At 46.1% G+C, this 23,625-nt stretch overlaps 1 protein-coding gene across 1 annotated transcript; it reads left to right on the top strand.

Annotated features, from left to right (window-relative positions):
- Window positions 1–5,389: 5,389 nt before the first annotated feature.
- WFDC1 (WAP four-disulfide core domain 1) lies at window positions 5,390–17,487 on the top strand. The gene is made up of 7 exons (XM_010152224.1): window positions 5,390–5,573; window positions 11,653–11,848; window positions 12,418–12,501; window positions 14,170–14,310; window positions 15,504–15,545; window positions 16,307–16,381; window positions 17,299–17,487. The coding sequence occupies exons 1-6, from the start codon at window positions 5,427–5,429 to the stop codon at window positions 16,363–16,365; spliced, it is 669 nt and encodes a 222-aa protein (XP_010150526.1). The 5' UTR covers window positions 5,390–5,426; the 3' UTR covers window positions 16,366–16,381; window positions 17,299–17,487.
- Window positions 17,488–23,625: the final 6,138 nt, after the last annotated feature.

The raw sequence follows: 23,625 nt of genomic DNA, 5'->3' as shown, positions 1-23,625 counted from the left end.
TCAGTGTCACCCCTCAAGGGATGCTGCACATTCTTTTATTTGCTGATGATCACATTCACCCTCCTGGTTGGGCACATATGAGAGACTGTTTTTCCTGCTAGTCTGCACCATGGGCAATTCCCATCGCTGGCGGGGCTCTTAGGCAAGGGAAAGAAGTAACAATTACACAATTGCTGCTTTAAGATACCTCACAGAAAGCACAGGGTGGAGGGGTGACCATACAGGTAAGCGTGATGCCATCTGTTACTGCTGGGGGGCCCAGCACTGCCTATAGCTTTCCTGAATTACACATGGCACATTTAGGTGGGGGAAGCTGAATCAGGGCTGTGGTTATTCTGTGCTCGTATTCATGACAAAAACCACGCTGGATTTACTTGTTTTCACTGATTTCCTAAAACTGAGTGGAAGTCAGGTGAGCCCCAGGGCTGAGCCTTCACATGGCATCTGGGAGTAGCAGGGAGAAGCATTTGCTTGGTTTGTCACTGTGATCAGCAGAGTTGTTCTCCTCATGCATCTGACCCATAAGACGCCCTGGGAAGTGCTCTGTCACACTTTGTTATCCCAGCACACACCTGCAGGCATCCTCCAGGCCCCAAAACCCCTTTCCCGAGGTCAGAGAGGACCCCTGGGACTGGCCACCAGCAGCTGGGCATGCAGGAGCTGGGGGAGGCAGAGCAGCTGGAGCCTTGCCTTCCTGCCGGATCACATCATACCAACAGTCTCTAACCTGCTTAACCCCCAGAAAACCACGGCCTTTGGCTACGGGCAACAGAACCGGTGCAGAGCTGGCGAGGAAACGGCAGCCCTCTAAGCGCCACGGATAAGGAGTTGCAGCAGCCCCTGGCATGAAGGTACTGTGATTATATCAAGCTAAAATGAGTCACCTCATGCTGCTGGAGTTTGTGCTCTGAGGAAACTCTCACTTTGACATAATCTTTCCTTAAAAGTCAAATCTTTCCTCTGGGAAAGGGGAAGTCTTGGCTTAGGCTGACCTACCTCACTTGGTTTTGGCTGGAGAAAGACATTTTTCCTGGGCTACACAAACACCCCGTGACTTTCACTCGGAACCTCCCTGAGAACATTTTTTAAAACCATTATTTAATGCATTCTAATCAGGCAGCACGAATCTTGGTTCCAAAAGTGAATTTATTCTCCTAGCCTGATAAAATGCCCGTCCTTTTATTCAGATACATCTTCCTGGCTGTAACAAATGGTGCTGAAGGTTTCACAGGTCCTGGGGAGATGCTCAAGCCTCAGCCTTGTTCTCCCACTATCATCTGACAGCAATTTATATTACTGCAGAATTTGCCTTATTGAAACCATTTGTGGAATGGAAATTCGCACAGATTCCTGCACAGCAGATGACTCTGCTTAATGATGATGTATGAAGCGATCTCATTTCACATCCTTGAAGGCAGCGAGGTTTTGGTGTGAGGAACCGCACCACAAACCTTGTAGCAGAGAAATCCTAACTTAGTGATGTTCTGTGTATTCCCTGGACAAGCACATAGAAAATAATCATTTTATTATGAATGACACGACTGAGCACACAGCAAACTTTTACTGGTGGAAAATTTGCTGACTGCTTGGTTCACACAGATTTTGCAGCTGGCCAGACGTGCTGGTTAGGCATGTGGCTTTTCACTTTAACATTTTCCCTGGGCTAATTGCTCAGCGTGGATGGAGTTATATATGGTACTATACTTGTTGCTTTTGTCCAGCTGTCAGCCTAACTGCCTGCTGAATGGCCAGGATTTCAGACAAACAGGAGCCAGATCTAGCCAAGGCATTACAATAATACCAGGATGTCAGACCAGCATCAGTTATTCAACTTTGCATAGCATAGCCACACAGCAACTTTCTAGAGATGTAACCAGCCCCAGAGGGCGTTGCTCCACTGAGAGTAAATGACTGTGGTCCAACTGCTGTGTGTAGATAAGATGTGGTTTAAGAGAAAATGGCAGTTAATTTTCTCTTTCTTTTATTAATAGCTTTAAAAACATCACATGTCATCAAACACCTAGCATTTAAAGTAAGACAACTCAGAAATCTGCTTAGCAGTGTATTTTAAATTTCTAATTATTGCCAGTGGCTGTGTTTGCTAAGGATTTCTGACTGATTCCTATAATTACTTCACAAGCTGCTACGAGTGCTTTATACTAATAGTTGGAGCCATAAACCTGCCGAGAACTGCTTTGTTAAACGAGAAATTCTTCAGAAAGTCAAAGCTGCTTCTCTTTTTTTTTTTTTTCCTTTTTTTTTCTGAATGGGCCATTCAAAAGTGAACTTGATAAGACATGAACTGCTCTGTGTTGGGAGCAAGGAGCCTCCATAACCGAGTGGACTAAAGTCTCTCTTGGTTTAGGTGTGCACTGGGCCCCAAGTGTGGATATGAAATGGGCTGAAGCTGTCCTGCAGCTGTCTTGTGACGACACAGCCCTGCCAGGGACTGCCAAGAAGAAGAATCTGCAGAAAGGGTAAGAAATACACTCTTTGTAATGTTGTCAGCTAAAGAAGTTTTTCTTAATCCTATAAAAAATGTGAAATCCCTTGCCTAGCTTCCAAGACAGACTGGAGGTAGAAACATGTGAGGAATGGGAATGGGTAGCATGAAGAATCTGAGTATAGAGCATGGAAGCAGAACAGAACCCTGGCCTAGGCTGAGCTGTAATAGCTCTGGCAGTTTGGTCATGCAGATGGAAGGTCTAATTTCAACAAATCACCCACCCCATGCCTCAGTTTCCCCTTCTGATAGTAGGGATAATCCAATCCAGGCACTGCATGCAGTACTTTGGGAAGTTAAGGTGAAATGGCTGTGTGCAGGAGGCCTAAGTGTTAAAACATCAATGTTCATTTTTATGTGAAGCCCATGCCCAGCTGTTAAAGTTTTGTCCTGCAAGACAATTCTCACTTCTTTGGTGTACAATCCAGGAATGCACAGAGCCTCGTTTCTCCCAGGTAAATGTCAAAGCTGTGTATCTGCCAAAAGAAAGGCCAGTAAATGGTGTCTGAAGTAGCTATTCATCCTTAGAATTATTTGCTCCAAGTCCTGCTTGCAAGTATATGAAACAAACAAAAAAATGAAATTAAATAAAGGAGATTTATCATGAACAGTTGTTCTTTCGTGCTGATTTGGGTTTCAGCAAGAGCACAGACAAATGAAATATCAGCACAAAGACATAAATTAAGTAGGAATCCTCCAAGAAAAAATCTTGTTTATTCTGTGCAACCAGCCATGTCATTTGTCACCCTGCAACACGGGAGTCGGGACATTGGTGCGAGCTCCTGGTTGTGCCTGAAAAGTGCTTTATCAAGGTGCAGATATTAATATTACAACAAACAGGGGAGATTTGTTTTTAAAAGGAATTGGAGGCATCCTGTTGTGTCAGACAAAGTTCTCTGAGCAATAAAAAATAAAGCCACGAGTTGAAATCTTATGGTAGTGACATATTCCTCCCTGGGTGTACTGAAGATGTCTGAGTGTGCCCTTCACTAGCTCCGGCAGAGCTGCTGATTTCTGGTGACGTTTGGATGAGAGGTGGGTGGAGGTGGCAGTGACCTGTGGGTCCTGAGCTCTGCAGCCATCAGCCAGTCACTTTGCGTAGCCGCAGCCTGACCTCTGGACACGAGTTGTCCGCAGTTGTCCTGATTAAATACAGAAGAGAGGAGAGCCTGAGGGAAATGACCCGATTAAGGGAAAACTGGGATAAATACTGTTTTAAATGGGTGACTATAGCTCTGGGACAGAGGAGAACTGGCAGGATAGCGCAAAGCAGGTGACAGGGACCTGGAGCCATGAAAGGCTGTCCAGCCCAAATGCACACTCCCGTAGCAACAGATTTTGTTGCTAAGAAGCTTCCTACAGCAGTAGAGATATGGCCAGGACTGTCCTAAAGCACACTTACTGTTAGAAACCCTGTAAACCCCTTATCTCTAAATAAATCAAATATATTCCACTAAACACAGAGCTTTTTAAAGCCCACACCTCACTCATTCTTCAGATTTCCATCACCATATTCTGGCAAGCTTGGAGATGAAATCCTTTGGCTACCACTTACAGGCATGGATCAAAGTAACTTGCTGCAACTTCCAGGTATAAGGAAGAACTGGAAGACTTTTTTGCACTTGTCCACAGGGTCTAACTCTCCTGTGCAGCCCCATTTTACAGCAGATTACAAAATAAATTCAGTGCATCCAGCAAGCCTCAGCCCTGCAGCAAGCACTGCAGCCAGGGTAAACTGAGGGCAGGCAGGGCTTAGTGCTCATATCTTGACTTTGTGGCTCCATTTCTTTCTTTATTCTGGGTGGAGGCTGGACAAGCTGCTGGAGGAGAAATTCATGGAGGATTATAAAATAAACAGCTCCCACATTTGGCGCAGGAAGCCCTGAACAACGTTACTAAAGGCTGTGGATATATATGCCTGCATACACATGCATAGGTATATAGATATCTGTACTCATGTAACAGTTGCCTTGTTCTCATACATGGTCTTTGGCGCCTGCCTCTGCCCTGTCCCAGGCAGGGTGCTTGGGATGTTTTCAGCCTGATTTCCTAAGTCCATTCTTGTCCTTCAGGCACTCGGGTGCCTGGATGTCCATGTAGGTGTCTGATACCCCACATCTAGTCTCTGCGTCTCTCCCATTGTCAGGCACAGCCTGACTCATGTCCTCTTCCTTGCTTTCCATTTGGTCATGTCATTTCTAAACCACCTTCCTTCCCTACTCCCCACCCACGCATGTGGATTTCTTTTTCCCCAGTGGCCACGTCTTCCCCTTCTTCAAAACTGTTTGCAGAAATCTGACATCAACTTGCTTTAATTAAACCCCCCGTCTGTTTATCGTGTCTTTAAATCATTTCCTTCAAGCAAACTTCATATGAAGTTATCACTTTGGCAAAACACGATCCAAAGGCACAGCTCAGGGCACAGTGGGAAGCACACAAAGGGGGAGCCGAGTATCTTGGAAAGTTTGGGTGAGCTGTTTGCTGGAAGCTGCCGAGCCCACCCCTCCAAGACCTTTACTTCCCCCTGCGGCAGCTGTCATCCGATCCCATGCTTTGGCTTTGAATGGCGCTCTCTGAGGATGCCAGATGCTGGGAACAAAGGTCTAAAAATAATCTTTCCAAATAATCTTCCCATCTACCATTCAAGGAGAGCGTGTGCTTTGTGTGAACATGAGCTGAGCACCTCATCCAACTCGGAGTAAGGAAGTTCAACGGCAGCTCCTGGCTTCTGCTCCTGGGCTCTTTCTTTTTTTTTTCCTCTTTCTTTTTTTTTTCCCTTCCCAGAAGCTGCACAGTGAAAAGCCGCTCTCCCCAGCGATCAGCCCTCGCTTTCCTCCCTCCCCGTCTCCCTCCCTCCTTGCCAAGACTTTGAATCGTCTGCAGCCCGAAAGCCAGGCTCCTTATTTGATCTCTCCTTTGGAAAATGGATTCTAGGGTGCTGTCAGAGATGCGTTTCTGTAACAAGATCTTCACTGCAGCCTTGTGTGTCATAGTTTTGCTGCCAGATTCGGGCTGTGGAAGGAATCTCTGGAAGCGTGCTCTACATCTGAAAATGACGGAGAAATATGATGTGAGTAAACTGCGGCGGGGTGACCAGGGGCAGCCGGCTGCGCTCCCTCTGAAAGGGGAGCTTTCTGTACATGTCTGTATTTTTTTAGAATAAGAAGTTTTTGAATCCACAGGCTGTCTTTTAATAAAAGGCTTGCGTTAAGTTTCCCAGGCTGTGCTAAACTTTTGCCACCTAGCTGCTGTGGTGGGAAACGTGGAAAGCACGCCTGGAGCAGCGAGAAGGCACTGCTACGGCAACCGCCGCTGCTTTTCCTAGAAACTTCATGGGGCAGCAAGGGAAGCACGCGTGGGGAGAAGGGGAATGCAAAACCCACACCTCTGGGGATAGCTTGAGTGAAAAGAAGATAATGTGATTTCCTGCATGGAGTAAGGAGGAGGGTTCCCTGCCCAGTTCCTCCACCGCCTTTTGGGGTGACTTTGGTAAATGTCTCCAACTCCTAGTGCTGATGTGTACTGGAGGGATGGTGGCATTGTCTAGGGTCTTGCAAATCACTGGGGAACAGGGACCACCAGATGCACAGTGTCAGGGTGACAGCCCATCACCTTAACAGGCGTGAGGAGCTGATTGGAGAAGTCTATGCCATGGCTGTGCCTTGCCTGGCACGTTCCCTGGGAGCAGAGCTCCCCTCTGCTGCCCACACGCTGGCAGCCGCGTGAACCACTTAGGTGGAAGCCCCAGCCACTCTGTTTTCTCGTGTTCGGGTCTGATCGCATCTTCCAGCCATTGCACGTGCATAAACAGCTCCTTGGTGCCACGGGGGGATTCCTCCACCTGTTTTCTGCAGCCACATACAAAAGCTTTTAATTTAAAAAGGATGCTTTTTTTGCCCGTGACATCTAGAGTGATGTCTGGGGACAGCTACGTTTGGCTCCTGCGACTGCTGACTCAGAAGTGACACACGTGTTTCGCACGTGCTGAATGAACTGAAAAATGGTGCTCGTGTCTCCTTGAAATTTTGCAGAAAACATCATGCTAATATTTGAAAGGCAGCCCAGAATTTTAGAACAAGAAATTTTCATCATCGCAGCCTCCCTTGGGACAGGGTATCATCTAGTTTGCTCTTTAACTGGAAAATGGCGACGTTAAGAAGAGTTTCCTGCAAAATCACTCACTGGAAAGCGTATTTATTAGTATGTTCTTCTGTCATATTTCAGTGCGAAGCTCAAATGCAATAGCAGCTGTGAAGTAAATGACCCAGAGATGCAGGACAGGAGTAGAACCGGAATTTACATGTTGATCTTCAGATAATGTGCTCTCTAGAGGCCAGAGCTCACTCCCCTGAGGATATATCCTCCTCTTTCACTCTGCAGCTCTTCAAAGGGCTGTTTTTGCTGGCAGCCGTGCATCCAGGTACTACTGATCTGGCAAGCTCAGCTAGAACTGCTCATATTGACAGAAACATCTTATCTAGGGAAAGCAGAAAATGCTTTCCTTTTTCTTCTCCTCAAAGCCTTGTAGGGAGGAAGGCATCTGCTCTCCATCCTCTTATCCACCAAGAGTCTGTTCTGGCAGCCCCTCTTGTTTCTCAGAGAGGTGCTTTCTTTTCTACCAAATGCTCTATGTTCCCTACAGTTCAAAAATCAGAGTCTGTGGGTGGAACTGCTGATTTGTGAGCTGCTTGGATAGAGGGGTAACAGATGGAGGGGCTTACGGCAAGATGCAGCCATACAGAAGGGGGGACATCCCTGTGAGACCCCCCGAAGGACACGGGCAAGGCCTGGAGGGGGAAGAGGTGGTGAGGCGTAGGGAGTTGACCAAGAGTTAATGTTGTCTGAGTCCAAAACATCTGAATCTGCAGTAAGAGGAATGCATTCGCCATGAGGAGTGGCTCGAGGGCTGGCCAGGAGTTTGGCATTCAGGTGTCTGAGGAAGTGTGTTGGCTGGCAAGGAGGGGTCAAGTGGGAACGGAGAAGGGAGAGAGAGGGAATGCAGGGAGAAGAAAGAACGGGCAGTCACAGTGGGATGGAGGAGCTGGGCTTCCAGCTTTTAGCAAATCCCTGTGTTACAGCCGGAGGGACACTCACAGGTTTAGTGATTTGCAGCTGGTGTTCTGCAGCCCCCGTACAGCCTCTGGACTGTTCCCAGAGTGCAGACGGAGGGAGTGACCTGGGAGTGGGCCTTAAGTCATTATCAAGACACCCACATGTCTGTTGGGAAAACCTGGGGCAGTCTTGATTTTATTCCAGTGTCAACTGCATCAAGCATTTTAGAAAAAAATCCAGCCTGCTTTTAAAGATTTCCAGAAATGTAGAATTCCTCACAGCTGCTGTAATGTTCTTCCAACCGTTTATTTACCCGCCAGATAGCTGTCGTAAATCAACACTGAGATACCATCTTCATCCCCCAGATTAGCACACCTCCCATGAGGTTTCTGTCTTGCATGTCTCGGAGTAAGGTGTGAGCAGAGCCTCAGCCTCCCCTTTGAAACCTGCCTGCACGCAGGGAAGTCTTGCCCTGTATTCCCTGCTTTCCAATCCTCTAATCGCTGTCCTGCATCTTCTTTGAGTCCACTCTCATTTTGCCATAATCCTCTGGTACTGCAGACACCAGAACCAAACCTATTGATCCAGAGTAAATAGCAGGTGAATATTATTTCTACTGATTTGGTGTTCAAAACAGATTATTTTACCCTCCCTCAGTCTGATATTTGGAGTCCACTCTCATTTTGCCATAATCCTCTGGTACTGCAGACACCAGAACCAAACCTATTGATCCAGAGTAAATAGCAGGTGAATATTATTTCTACTGATTTGGTGTTCAAAACAGATTATTTAACCCTCCCTCAGTCTGATATTTGCAACTTTGATTGCCGATGGTCTGTGTTTTTCCAGCTCTTTGATAGAAATATTGGATGGCTCAAAATTCCTCCTGACTGTGTGTTGTTTCAGAGAAAAAGTGGTTTATGGCCAGTATTTGGAAATACCTGCCAGGGGCAGAACTGGTGACCACAGGCTGGGAATAAGTCTCACGCGTGATCTCGGGAGTAGCCATGGAGAACAGCAGAGAACTGTGCCTTGACACAAGCCCAGGGTTCACTGTCAGACACAAATAGTAGAGCAGATCTGGGATTTTTTGGAGGGAGGCTGCATCCCACAGTTAATATGGAAAATACGGGTTGAGAGAGATTGTATTTGGGTTTTTCCTGATCATCTTTACTGACCTCCAGGGTTCCTCAGCTGGACTTTGAACTTCTCTCCTTGCTTTGTTTCTGGATATTTCCAAGGCAGATATTGTCATTAAAATGATTTAATAAGTTTCCGTGGGAAGCAACGATTTGCCTCCTGCACTGAAAAATATTTCTAAAGGAAGAAATTTTGACTGTTTTCACAATCTGTAAAAATAATAAATCCAGGCTGTGCTCAGAGCCAAACTGTGAGCCTGGGAGAGCTTTAATAAGACCTTGAAAGCCATACCTGGACACATCCTTAACCAAGCTATTTTGGGAATGAGGGAATCCTATTTCCCACTGGGATGGCTTATGCATATATAAACCAGCAGCAATGGTTTTGTTAGATCAAATGTGCAAAACATACTTTTTTCACCATGAGGCTTTGAAAGAAAGAGGTTCAGAGCAACAGGTGAATGGAGAGAATGGGCAGGGAGGCCATGAGGTACGAAGTCATTTGGCTAAAAATGGTATATTGTTCCCAAACGGAAATCTGAGCCAACTGTTCATTGCAATTTTGGCTTCTTAGTTTCTGAATCATCTGTGAAGCAACTGCAGTGATTGTTTGGGGTGGGTTTGGGTTTTTTTTTTCCTGTATCCATTATTTGGCAGTATTATTTTGGTCACATTTCAGTCTGCAGCTGACATTTCAAATAATACAATAGTGAACTGCCACCTTCCAGGATGAATTCTCCCTCCAACAGAGACCTATTAAATATATGGAACTGCCTGGATTTACAGTTAAATGCTCTCTTGTATCCCAAAATTATACTTGGTCCAAGCATGTTCTCTATTTAAAATTCAACAACTGCAAAAAAGGTTGAATTCAGAAGTGCATTTTTCAAAGTGGAGTGTGTTCAGCCTCTGAGGAACAGGGTGATGTGATAGCTTACACCTTGTTTTACACTTTAACATCGAAAACATCGTCAAAATTAGGAAATTTTCTTGAACCTGTTTCATTGTTCAAACAGCTTATTAATTCATGGGAAAATAACCTCACAGATGGGGTTTTGAGCCGTTTCATTCTCACTGAATGGAAACAAAGAAAAAGCAGAATAAAATTGTTTATTGATATTGGGGACAGGAAGGAGGCTGTTGTTTGGGCAAATATTAAGAATTCTCTGTCTGTCACCCGCAGACACACAGACGTTATTTAACCAGTTATAGGTATAACCAGGATACAGATTTTCTTTAACACCTTGTAACAGAAATTAAAACTTTTAATCATCCTGACATTTCTCTGCACTTCTACATTGGCTGACACTCAATCGCTGCACAACCAGGCTGCTGAGAATCGTCCACGCTCTCTGTTTCCCTCTGGTTATGGCCCAAAGACCAGAGCTCAGCTTTGGTGTAAAAACGGTTCTACGCTACGTACAATATGGAAATAACACTTCTCACAGTCAGTGGGCATCGTTATTTCTTCTGGTGTCCCTTGGGATTGCCTTCATTCTCTACCTTACAAATTGTCCCCAGGGAGTGAAGGTGGCGTTGTGTTCATCGTTACGCGTAATTGATTGCTGCTCGGTCACACCTAGCAGAGGCCGTGCGGGCCAGCCGTCAGTCCCCAGGGCAATGGACCCCCTAGCACCTCTCCTAGGACATTCTCTGGACAGTGCCTGTGGGGACATGCCATTTTGCAAAGGCACATGTGCTCTGCAGAAGTCATTGGGAGGTTTCAACACTGAGGATGTAGCAGCATGTAGATAAAGAGGGTTATTAGTCTCACCTCAAATTTCTCCATAGGCTGATGGTGAAATTTCCTGGAGATTCCCTCAGGGACAGTTGCACCATGTTGTTTCTTGGAATAACAACCCCAGTTGTTCGTCATTGGTTTTGTAACACAGCAGTGATCGGGCCAAGTATATATAGAACTCTTAAAAATAGACAGCCTGCTAGCGAGTGCATGGCAGTGCCCACTTGTACCTCTGGCTAGAGGCTGATCTGTTTTAAAAGTGCAAACCCAGCATCCATCTTTCAATTTGGTTGGAGCTTATTACTGTTTGTTAATAAATCTGAGAACTGATCACCCTTTCTGAGTACTTTCTGGTGCTCTGGGGAGCTGAGCTCAAGCCCAGAGATGAGCAGTTTAGCCATAGGTGAGAAAGGAGTGGGCTTGGTGATTCACCTCTGTCAGAGGGAGTTGGCTTCTTGCTAAATTGCCACCAGCGTGAATAATCTCTGAATGCTGCCTCTTACAAATGTTCCTGGTAAAATCCTGTGCCTGTTAATCCACTTTAAATCTCCCTTGCCCTTTTGGTGTGCAGTGAGCAGCTGGGATCCTGCTATAGTCAAACACAGCCTCATTTTCTTTTGTTTGAAGCTGACATCACCCACACAGATCTCACCCACATCATCTCATGTTTTCGAAATGGTCTCTGATTTAACAGCCCAGGACCCAGCCGTGGATAAGCTTGAAAGACTCCCCTGTACGCTCTGTTCCGGAAGATAGAGGAGCCTGTTGAGGAGAGAGGCGCTACCTGGGACATTAGTTCCAGGTCCCATTTGGGGACGTAACCTCAAAAGAATACAGCGTCATCGTTTTCACTGCTCTACTGCCCAAACGTTTTGGCCTGCTTGCCATGAGGGTGCCTGGAGTCTTTCTGTTTCCCAGACAAGTACAAGAGACTTTAAAGGACTTTTTTTCACCTCCTTATTGTCACTGCAGTAACCTTAATGATAAAGTGAGTTCCACAGGATGATTTGGTGGCTTGGTGTTTGCAGAGCAGTGAGCTAAGGTGATCATAGAGCTCCCTCCTCAGTGTGCTGAAGACAGGGCTGGGGGAGCTGAACGGTTAATTCTCCTCTCTAATGGATACTTGAAAAGCACTTTGTAAACCCCTCTTCTGTTTCAGCTACTGTTTGGTATTCACCTTATGCCAAACCTTTGTTTCCTTTTCTTTTCTTTGCAAGGATTATGAGTACCCTCTTCATTCTCACAGTTCCCACTACCAGAAGAACGACCGCTGCCCGCCGCCGCCCCAGACCCTGCCTGACCGAGCCTGCGAGGTGCCCAGCTGCCGGTCGGATTCGGAGTGTGAGAGGCACAAGCGCTGCTGCTACAACGGCTGCATCTATGCCTGCCTGGAGTCCGTACAGCCACCGCCAGGTAGAGTGGGCCCAGAGATCGAACTGGTAGAGAGAAGCATGCAGAAATGATGTCAGTCATCCCCCTCTGCACTGGGGCTCAGGTGGGAGGCATAATGTGAGTGTGAGTTGAGGATAAAGCTGCAGTTCTGATTGCTGGGGTGATGGATTGCTGAACTGAAGATTTATCTAAGGCCGGCTGGCATTGCAAGATTTCTACCAGCACAAATTGTAGAAATCACTTGAGCCCAGTTCTTTTCCTGGGATTATATAATCAGGAAAAGAAGTAATGCCAATCTAAGTTCTTGCTTACAGGAGTGAGGCAGCCATCTCATCTGATCCATGCCATGGGAAACAACAGCTGCTTTGGCCTTTATGACACCAGGTTCTTGTGGCCCTGGGTAACATCCATGGCTCTCTTGCCACTGGGACAAGAAGAACATAAGTATCTTGTTGAAAAATCAGATCCATCCTCCAGGAGCCTGGCAGCCTCATCACTGGCTGTTAGAGGAAATCTGTGATTTTCTGTACCAGTATGCCCTATGGATACTCCACCTTGACTCTGTGGTTTCTTGTTTCTGCCTTTTGCAGTATTAGACTGGCTGGTCCAGCCCAAACCCCGCTGGCTGGGAGGAAATGGGTGGCTTTTGGATGGCCCAGAGGAAGTCTTGCAAGGTACAGTCCATTTCACTATCTTCCCCGCGATACTGGTAATTATACAAAGGCACCAAATGACATGCACGGGGCTTGTCAGGGATGCTGGGGATGCTGGTCTCTCTCTGGAGTTTCCATAGGAATAACACTGTGTGGTGCTGAGGACTAGTTTCTGGTGCAGTTAATCAGTTGCTTTTTATGGATCTGGCTTATCCAGCAGGGCAGTGGGAATACTCCAGGGAACTGGATCTGTTCTTGAAATAAGTAGAAATATACCTTCTTTTAGGAAAAAGGCTTTGTCAGCATACACATATTTTCTGCCAGCTTCCTGATAGACTGTGGGCCGACTTGGATTAGGAGATCTTGTAATCCCGAGTGGCCTCGTCGCACAGATGCTTTGGGCTGGGGCTGGGGCTTTTGGGACTGCAGTCTGCTTTGAACAAGAGCCCTGGCAAACTGCTGCAGAGTTGTGTCAACCTGACATGGAGCTGGGAGCATCTAAACCTGGGGACTCCTAATGAGTTTGGGCTTCTGTGGTCAATTCCATAGGGAAAGGTCTTTCTTTTAATTAATTTTTTCCAATATCTGAAATTGAAATGAGGGAGTGGGGAGGTGGGAAGTATTCTTCTAAGAAACATTCCCACATGTACATATGCATGAAGTTCTTAATTTCTTCATTTAAAGGCTTTTGATCAGCTTTAGTCAGACACAGGTAATGTCAACAAGTCACCCTCTTTGGTCTTACACGGATGGTGTCAGACTCGCTGAATCTTGACTCTCATCTATTATGGAAGCTCCTAGTTCTCCAAGAGAAAATTCTGCCTCCAGCTCACTGGAATTGCAGTGCTAGAAATAAGATAAAATAGGTTCCTCCTCATCCATCCTTGTCACGCATATATTATTTGTTCTTATCTTCACACCTTCATCTCAGCTTGAGGGAGTAATTAGTGAAATAAGAACCATCAGTCATGACAGGAGAATTACAGCAGAGGTCCTTGAAATTAAAATCCTGGCAAATGAAAGGGTGGAGTGTCCCTGCATAGTCTGTACATGTAATGGGCACCAGCACTGCCTGTGAGTCCTGCTTTACTTTCTTATTCTGCTCTGCACTTGCTGGATATCCAGGGTCAAGGTGGTTAAAGCCTCAGTTTGTGACAGGGGGTGGTACTGCCTTACTCCCTGCTGAGTCACACCTGAGGTTTAAAGCAAGTTAATGGGTGTGGAGCAAAGAACAAAACAGCAAACTGCCAGCTTCCTGGTCACGTTTCCCTGATTCCTCACCCAGCCCGAAATACTGGCTGGAACAGACATTTGGCTGCTTGGGGGGAATAGCTGCATGGAGGGGCCACCCAGCAGTGAGAGCGTGGTGGGCAGTGGTGGTCTGTCTTCACCGCTCTCCAGCCCTTCCATGGACCCTGCACCACAGGCTGTGGGGAGGGTGTCGGTACAGGTTTTCGGGCTGATCCACACTCCTCAAATCAGGCTAGACATGCCAGGTTTTGTGTAAGGTGTGAGCTGGATCACCTGCTCTGTCAGGCTGCTTTGGAGGTGTTAGCTCCTTGGTACCTGGCATGAGGAGCAGTCTGAGATCCTGCCTGGGAGGAAATACAGAAGTTGGCCACGTTGTTGTATTGTGGTTACCTGAGGGTGTTAAAGCCATGATTTATGACCTGCAGGCTTCTTTTGCAGCTGAGGCCTGCAGTACCACTGAGGATGGAGATGAGCCTCTGCATTGCCCCACAGGCTACGAATGCCATATCATCAACCCAGGTAACACGGCTGAAGGAATCCCGAACAGGGGCCAGTGCATCAAGCTCCGTGGAAACCCAGGTCAGTTGACTGGACATCTCTCTTCCTTTCTTGTTCTGTCATGGAAACACCGGTAAAGGTCGATGGGCTCTCAGTGGCTTTGAAGGAGGTCTGGTGGTACCTCTGCTCTCGTGGGCTTCCTGGGTCTTCGTGAAGCCCAAGGCCCCAAGGGAGTGTGTGGCTGCTGGGCTGGGAGACGGTCCCCACTCTGCAGCAGTCTCAGGGCTCTAACGGCCTTGACGGTGGCTGAGCTGTGTGAAATGCCCAAAGCAGGGGACACACTAGTTTGCCCTGTATGCCAGTGTCCTCTGGGGTTGAGTAAGCAGAGCAGGTAGTAACCTGCGTGTGCCATTATTACACAGCACAAAAAATAGAAATATTTATGTGCTGCTACACACTTTACTAAGAAATAGGAGTTTCAAATTCCAGTTTTGACTTCTGACTTTGCTTTCTGCCTCTGAAACATCGTTCCCTTCATTCTGCCGACACATTTGCTCTATAAAGGAATTTATATAGGCCAAGCTATTTTCCAGGAAAGCAGATAACATGCCTAGGTATGTGTAACTTCACTAGATAGCAGCACATGTATGTCTGCACTGGGCTACAGATCATCTCACGGTAGAGACATGAGACAGCAGTTTTGCCATTTGGTCGCTGTAAAAGCTGGGGGAAGCATCAAAACAGATCTCTGAACTGCTTCCCTGAAAGACTAAGATTTTTTCCAGGGCCTTTTGATCCTCTCTTTTATTCTTTTATAACTTTTTCTTTAATAACATCCGTGGTAACTCGTGTAATGTAGATCTGTATGGCTCTTAGACACAAGGTATTTCTAAGAGCTTAAATAATTATGTAAATTATCCAGAAAAACCTAGCTGGAGCTTGAATTATGTAAAACACTAATAGATGGTCTGAAATTTTATCCAAATTTTCTTTCATTTGAGAAGGTCTGTGATTCCTTGACTCATAGCTACTGAAGAGAATGTAACATGCCAGCAGTTAACCACTCTCAGGGGAAGTGAGTTGTGTCCACATAGTTCAATAATCTAAACAGTTTTATAAGAGGTTTATAGCAGCCTACACTATTTCAGCTACAGAGATCTTCTATTTTCCTGTTTGTGAGGTTATTATTTTCCTATCTCTAATGTTATTTCCAAATATATAACAAGGAATGAAGGCTGACTGGATGCGTCCTCACTGCATACTTTCTTTTTCAGATGGGCGCAACCTGAGGCATAAGTATTACAAGGAGTATTTTGGTAAGCCACTGGCATGAAGCCTTTGCTGTTATTAAGCTTTATAGTTATTGCATTGGTTACGAGGAATTTGCTGCGTATGAAATGAAGATTTGCACGTAGCAAAAAGAGATCTTTTAGCTTCAACTCTCTCTGCCTCAGTCAAAAGATCTTATTTTATTTTAAGCTCTGCAGTGCCCTGACTGTGGACTCGTGAGAATCGGTATCTCCAGCTGTGACACAGTGTATGAAATGGTGCAGCCTTCTGCCAGGGGTTCCCACCCAAAGGCTGAGAAACACCCAATCCAATGACCTTTTGTTAAGTAGATTTTTGGGCCATGAGTATTGTGGTATAAGAGATGTCTGGATCCCAGTGAATCAGTCCCTTGTTATCTGCAACCCCAAGAGGCGTCAGGTCCCTTGCACAAACTGATAGATGTGTGTCTCCAAGGAAGCCAGAGGATCTTCCAGAAGTTCTCTTCTCTCATGGCTTCAAAGCTCCTGGTTTCTGCTGACTTTTGGATCTAGAGAGGGACAGTCACATCAGTTTGGAAGTGATATTCAGATATAACTGGACAACATTTTTGTTATGAAATGATTTACAAACAGCCAAATTTGGCCAGTTTAGCTGATAAAACTATGAAAGGATTTCACAGGGCTATCGCAGCTCTCCCAGACAACTGCCGAATAATGAGACCAGTAAAACTGCACTTCTTAGACAATCTTGAGAAAATATTTGCCTCAGACTAACTTTAAGTCTAACTGTGCTGATATTTGATCTACAGGAAGCAATTCCAACAATGTGGTTGGCTACGTGAAAAACCAGCAGAAGCATTTAGGCTAGTCGAAGGTGTGCCTGGGTAAGTGCCCTGTGCATAAAGGGAAAGCTGGGTGAAAATAGTTGGTGTTTAGTACGCAATTGTTTAAAGCAATGGTTATTTGTGGGTGAAATTACCTCTCATCAAAACGCCAGTATGATGGCACCTTAAAACCATGTATACTTCAGGCTCCGTGGAATACCTATGCTGATAAACAAATGGTGCTGTAAGACTATCCCGAGTACCTGTGGCATTGGAGATTGAGGTCTGCAAACTGTCCATGGAGAAGTTAATGTTTTTGCCAACTCTTACTCTCCCCCTCCCACTTTTTACTCTGATTTCACAAGATGCACCTGATTTCTCTGAAGAACCTTTGCCTTGTGGGTGGTTTGAAGCCGGAGTGATTTGCAGGATGAAAAATAAATGCTGCAAAGCTTTGTGTGCCGTAAGACTTTAAACCTCCTGCTTAGGGGCTTCTGCTAATGCAGGTATAACTGCTCCTGCGAGACAAATTAATGAGCTTTTTATCCTGGACTGACTGCAATAACGGTCAGTCTTGCAAATACTTGGGTGCACGGGTGATGTCCTGGGACAACTTCATGTGTGTGAGCCGTTGCACTGAACACGTGACCCACTCACATGGCTCAATGTACGTGTGTCTGGCCACAGCGAAGCCAACTGACAAAGCTCCAGTCATCTTATCGGGCTTTGGATTAGGCAAGAATGAAAATATTTATTATACCAAAGGTTCTGTCCCAAGATGGTTTTCTCAACCCTTGCAGCTTCACTTTAACTTGAGCTTAACTGGCAGTTATGGCAACGGCAGCTCAGTGCGTCTCTTGTGTACCTACGTCAGGCTGACTGTTAAGATTACGCAGCTACATAAGGACAAGTTCTGTGCAAACATCCCAGCAAGGATAAATATTTTAATTCCTCTTTTTTGTTTGATTTTCACCCAGCTGGACCACTCTGTTAAGCAGCTGTCAAGGAATGCTTTACCCAACAGTTTTCTGATTTGGAAGAACTCTGGTCCCAAATGTCCATGAGCACGTCTCCAGCATTACCCTCATCCCTGCCCACCCTTGCTGTTCGAGGAACGGGGTGACTCTACATTTGAAGCCTATCAGGAGGGGCAGCAATGTGATCCCCCAAAAGAAACCACACCGTTTATGAGCTGCCCTTCTCCCAGTTCAATGCAAGTGCCTCCAAGCAGATCCCTATAAGCCGCAGTGCTGGAGCAGAGCCTGCCCTTTATGTGCGTGTTATGTGAGCGATTCAGATTTCACGAGCATGGACGTAAGTCGGTAGTATAAAAATGAAGTGACATCAGAATTGTACCTAAACATCATACCTAAGATGAATAAAAATAGGCAAGACTGTAAGGCTGAAGGGGCTCTCTGGATCAAATCCAGTGCCTGCCTATCTCAAACAACTACTTTAAATAAGCTTTCTTCTTCTGTTATTTACACCTAGAGTTCACCAGGTTTGACACCCAGTCTACAAGCCTAAACCTGAAATCTTAAGAATTTGAGGAACTCTGAGCTAGAAGCAAAACAGGTTTTCTAATATTTTTTTTTTTTAAGTTGCTTTCCTTTAGCTTTTCAGTCTGGTGAGCTGCAGATCAAGAGCGAATGGCAGCACAGATTTCTTTCTACGATATGTAAGCAGACACACGTGCGCGCCAGTCTTTCTAAGTTGTTTTTAGCCAGCACAGCTAATACAAAATGTACATCAGCGTTTTTTCTACCTGCAAAACCTTGGCAAGAGGGCTGAAGTCTGGATTATTTGTTGCACATATTAGAAAAGCAAAAGCAGAATAAATTTGTGTGATTAAAAGGATTGTCTGGCAGATGGGCAACTGCTCTTTAAAAGTCCTGTAGCTTTATGCTGACTTCCATAAATCCTGAAGGTCAAGCTATTTGTGTTTGGGCCTTACAGCTTCTTTTAGCTGTTCAGCATTATAAAATGGAAAACACATTTTCTATTTACATCTTCCTTTTCTGTGACAGTCCTAAAGGGACAGTTGCATTTTGTTTTGACAAATCTGCCAGAATTGCTAGGCAAAAGCCAAGTTTGCTCCCTCGTTTAGTGTCCCTGCCTGCACGCACAGAACTAGCATTTCAGTCTGCAGAGTAGGAGCGGTGTGTATAAACACCCAATTCACAAACACAAGTGCTGCTTCTGCCCACAAACGATGGGATTTTTTTTCCACTCACCAAATGGTTGAAGTAAAAGCTAAGATGCCTGTAAAACACTTGATACTTTGCCTATGACATTTGCAGCTGGAGAGATGAAAAAATGCCAAACTGCTCTTCTGTTTCCTATCAGGAATAGGCACACTCCTCGATGCTTTACAGAGCAAAGGAACAGACACGTTTGCCTAAATAGCTTCATTTGTTGAACTTCTTTGTGCCTTTGTTCCAAGTTCTAGGTATTAAATGCAGCCCCATATTCGGACAGATCTATTTCTAGAATTTTGTCGTATACAGCTTCATACAGTGATGTTGTACCTCCTGCTGAGAGACAGCAGTCCATCCTTATTTTATAGTTCCGATCTCAGTTTAGGCCAGAAACTTGCCCCTTTGCCACTGATGTTACTTGGCAACTTCAAGCAACGCAGCTCATAATGAAAGTCATAACGCAGCCTTGCCCCCAGGTGCTGCTCAGTGAAACAGATGGGTTGTTCTCAGCATTACTTTTTGCGAAAAATTGAGTTCTGATTAAATAAGCAAAGCCCTTCAGTGGTTACCACTAAGCCCCAAAGAATGAATGCCAAATTGTTCTATTTCAAAAGAAAAAATTCAGTGCCCAAAACCTGTGAGGATCTAGTTGAAAAACTTATGTTCAGCATCAACAAATTGTCAAGATTAAAACTTCAGATCTCAACCTAATCTTGCATAGCATCCAAAAATATGCTTCATTTGAGCGGACACATCCACTTCAGCGCCTGCTTTTTTGTGGCTACCGAAGCGCACAGCTGACCACCGTGCTGGGTGGGGTAGTAAAGATACTTTCTGCTTGCAAAAGGAATTTTCAGGAAAGAAGATTGACAGATGAATAATTTGTTGATGGATTTCAGTTTACTGGGTGTTACCACAGACATCACCCTTCCTCATGGTGCTATAATGTTTGGGGTTTTTTTTGAGTTATTAACTGTCAAACTCAGAAACAAAAGCCACAGAAGAGACTTGTCTAAATGCTGCGTTTTCAACACTGATGTCCATCACACCTTGAAAAGGAAACGCAGGCTGAATGAGTGGTCCTCAGCTTATCTTCGCTCCAAAGACAAGCGGCCTAACAACAGTCCTGTGCAGCGCCGTAGGAAATCACTGATGTAGGCTGGTTTAATGTTCCCACGTACACCTTAAAGCATGTTTGGTGCTCTGATAAACGTACCTGTATCACTGTGTGCTAGCAATGCGCACGGCCTGCCGGACCCCCGAGCGCTGCCGGCGCTGCCCATGGAGCTGCTCTGCCTTGCAGCAGCCGAGGGTCTGGGGCAGCCCCGGGCAGACCCTCCCCGGTTTGTGCCCTGGTCTGAGGCGCATTCAGGCTCTGCCACTTTGGTGCTCAATAAAAAGTGACCAGTATATTTTTCAACACTGCCTAGTTTCAGTTGTGTGTTCTTGCTGTACGCTTGGCTTTGAATTTTGAAAAAAAAGGACAAAGCTTTTACATTTTAGTTGTTGGGAGAGCTCAGAAAAGATAGGCACAGGGAGACAAAAGTCATTTTGTCCACTGGAAGGGAGGTGACAGACCCCAAGACGCATGTACCACAACTGTCCCCTTCCAAAGGGGCCACCTTTGTGGGTCTGACGCTCAGTTCTTGGCACCTTCGTTTCTGTTGCCCAAAGAGGAGCTGATGGACAGCACTGTAAAGAGGATAGTGATGGTGACCCGAGTGAGAGGTGACTCTTTCATTTGATCAGGCATTTTCCTTGTTGATTCAGAGCTGTTGTTGGCTGCTGGATGGGTTTCAGTGCCAGCTCAGGTGCTTTGTGCTGCACAGGCAGCTGCTCAGACAGCTTTGCAGGAGGCCAACGCTTGCTTGAAGGGTGGAAAAGTAAACCAAGTCAGAGGCCAGCGCTGGGCTGGTGCCCACCGCAGGATACCGGTGCTGAAAGAGGAGCCTGGCGCTGGGAGGCTGGGCTGCTGAGCACTGCGTTCCAGGAGCCACTGTCCCACCAGCTCCACCCACACTGGTCTTGCTCTACCTGCTCATCAGGCGTGGGCAGGAGTCCTTCTGCATTGCTTCCCTCCTGCCCTGAAACCAGAACAGAGGAGTCACAGGGAAGAAACCGCCTGTAATTGAGCCGAGGAGGGAATTGCGGTGTGGGTTTCATCGCTTCGGGAAGGTTTTCTGTGGGTTTTGAGAAGACACCAGCTAGCACGAGGTGTCAGGGTAGCTCTGCAGTCTGGCAGTGAACTTACCCTCAGCATCACTTGAACTTCTCATAGCAATGGTCATATGTCCTGTTTGGGTGCGGAGATTATGGGATGTGTGTGTAACTCGTGCCTCCTGCTGTGAAGTGTGGGGTGGACAAAGCACCTTGGCTTTCAAGTGGAGGATCTATTTGGTGAACAGCACAAAATTATGTTTTGATTTCAGCTTGTCTCCAAATTAATGCAAGCAAATATAGTTTCTGTTGGTGTTGCTGGCTAAGTGTCTGTGTGGAAAAAACGTTGTGTGACCTGGGGTGTCATCTGCAGATGACACTGAAGTGCTGTCAGTGCACCCATGAGCCCAACAGCTGGAAACAACAGAAGGACAAATATTACAGATTTCAAGAAGTCAGGGGTCTGCGTTAAACCCACAGCCTGCATCTCTAGGTCAGCAGTCTGCAGATACGAGAATAATAAAAAGAAGTGCAGCAACTTTGAGATGCCTAGTTCAGAGCTCCATTAAGCTCTGTGGTGCAGAAGCGTTAGAGTTACCTGCAGGAACCTGTTTCGTGAGCAGAGAAGTCTGTGAGGTTGAGACAAACTATACAAGTGTTTGGAGACTGAGAGGTTCTCTTTGCCCACTGCATGGCAGGGATTTGTTCACACAGGGGTTGTGTACTTCTCTCGCCTCATGCTGTCTGCACAGGCTAGATTTTTCTCTGGAGGTGGTGTCAGGTGAGCATCGATTGTCTGTCCACAGCAAAAGGATTTACAGCATCATTTACCATCCTTTAAAGATAAATAAAAGGGACACCTTTTGCTGGTGAGTCTACAGAGGTAAGCCCTATTTCTTCGCATTATTTTCTCCTTCTTGTTACCTTTATAGGTAGACGAAGTAGCATGAACCACAGGAGAAGCCATGCAAAACAAAAAAGACCCTTTGACAGTTCCCAGGGCAGAGATGTGGATGGTGGGACTCATTTCACCCAGCCTGAGCCGCCCCACCACATGAGTTTCCCAATTTAAGCTGTGGAGGCTCTGCAAACAGAAACCATGAGATTTAGTTAAATACCCCCTTCCTTCCTGGTGACACACCTAGGGACAGACCTAAGGGTTTACCTAACCTTTGTCAGGAGAACTGACAAGGCAGAAGGGAACCATGGCCCAAAACTTTGTTCTTTTCTTTTATAACCAGGACCAGCGGATGTTCTGCCCAGGGACCTGGCGAAAACCTGACCTGCAAGCAGAGGATTTGGATTTTGGGGTAGCAGCAAACTCAGTTAAGTTCTATCTGTGCACTGGAGGTTTTTTCCCTCAAGGTGGCACAAGAGGAACAAAAGTGGGACAAGTCCTGGTGATGGCAGGGAAGCAGGTGAAGGAGCTGGGGGTTTTGAACTGAAAGCAGCTCCCTGCCCTCACAGCGGAGTCTCAGATTACAGCTGTCTGCCTCTTCGTAACAGGTATTTCCTACTAAAAAAAAAAGGTTTCCCAAGTAACCTACTTAGAACTGGAGTCTGACCCTGAGCTTTGTTATCCAATTAAATAGGAAATACTCTGAAGGTGCTGTAATTGGGCTCTGTGTTACGTCTTCACAGCATGAAAATTATGCGTTATGTTATACATTATGCGTTATGTTATGAAATACAACTTGTATCAGTGTTGTTTTCTTTACATTATAGTCTTGATTCAGTTTATTCCCTGCATTTTCTGAGCCATGAGATAGCAAAATACATTAATTTTCCATTACATTTCCTAACAGGCAGAAATCAAAAGCAGCAAGAAAATGAAACTTCATTCCGTGCAGCAGTTTTGCAGAATGTTCGGCAGTCAGCAGCAACTACGTTTTGTTTCTGCATTTATTCAATTTCACTGGTGCTAAAATGTGATTTCACCTTGCAGAACTGAACATAAAGCTGACAGGACCATGGACCTGAGCCCAGACAATACTCTTTCTCCCAAGCTGCCTGTCTGTTGGATAACAAGCACAACGCACCAATTGTTATGGTGCATTATTATGCTCAAAGACTCGTTGTCTGTGTCCTGGTTGTGTCGGTATTTCTGTCGTAGCCCTCACGGTACCATTCTCCCTCCCCAGCTAAGGCTGGGAAGGAGTGCCTCCACGCCAGCCCAGGATGCCTTGGCCCGTGTCCACCTTGCGTAGGTTCCGGACTGTGTTCTTCTCCAGATCGTGTACACAGCACTGAGCGACATCTGTTTCCACAAGCAGCAGCTTTTTTGCCAAGAGAAGGAAGTTAAATAAGGAAACAGTCAGCAGAGCCTGTTGCTCAATTAGCCGCATTGTCAGCAGCGCTTGGCTAACGAGAGCCACGCTGGGACTGCACGCTCCACATACACGTTGCTCACAGCAGAGCCCCGGAAGGATGCCCGGGCACCTCGCAGGCAGCAGCTCCCCTTCCTGGATGATGGGTGAGGTCTTGGGATGAGAAAAGCAGGGAAATCTTTTCTCCCTGCCTTGGGAGGGGGAAGATGTTTTTCACTTTTCTATCAGCAACACAAGGAACGATTCAGTACGATCCCAAGGCTGTGACTGCTCCAAACACACTCAGATGAACAGAAGAATGTATTTCCTTGCCAGGCAGTGCCTTATCAGGAGCAGGGCAGAGCCAGCTGGCTACACTCCAGGTCCTTACAAAAGCTGCAGGTGGAGGGGACCGGGTCGAAAGCACATGTGATGTTTTGCCACCTAATTCCCATACATTTCCATAAGGTCTGTATACCTCTGGGAGCCTGGGCTGCCTTCGAGCCCTGGCTAAGCACCTTACCCTAACCCTGGGCAGGGCCTGGATGTGAGCTGCCTGAAAATCAGTGCCCGGCATTATCCCCGGACATTTTCCCATGGGAAGGAAGGCTGTTGCAACAATGCAGGAACTTCCTTCATCTGC

The sequence above is a fragment of the Eurypyga helias genome, unplaced genomic scaffold (assembly GCF_000690775.1).
Source record: "Eurypyga helias isolate BGI_N326 unplaced genomic scaffold, ASM69077v1 scaffold9355, whole genome shotgun sequence".
Lineage (NCBI taxonomy): Eukaryota > Metazoa > Chordata > Aves > Eurypygiformes > Eurypygidae > Eurypyga > Eurypyga helias.
The sequence above is the reverse complement of the archived record's forward strand: the minus strand, read 5'-3'. Positions and strand labels throughout refer to the sequence as shown.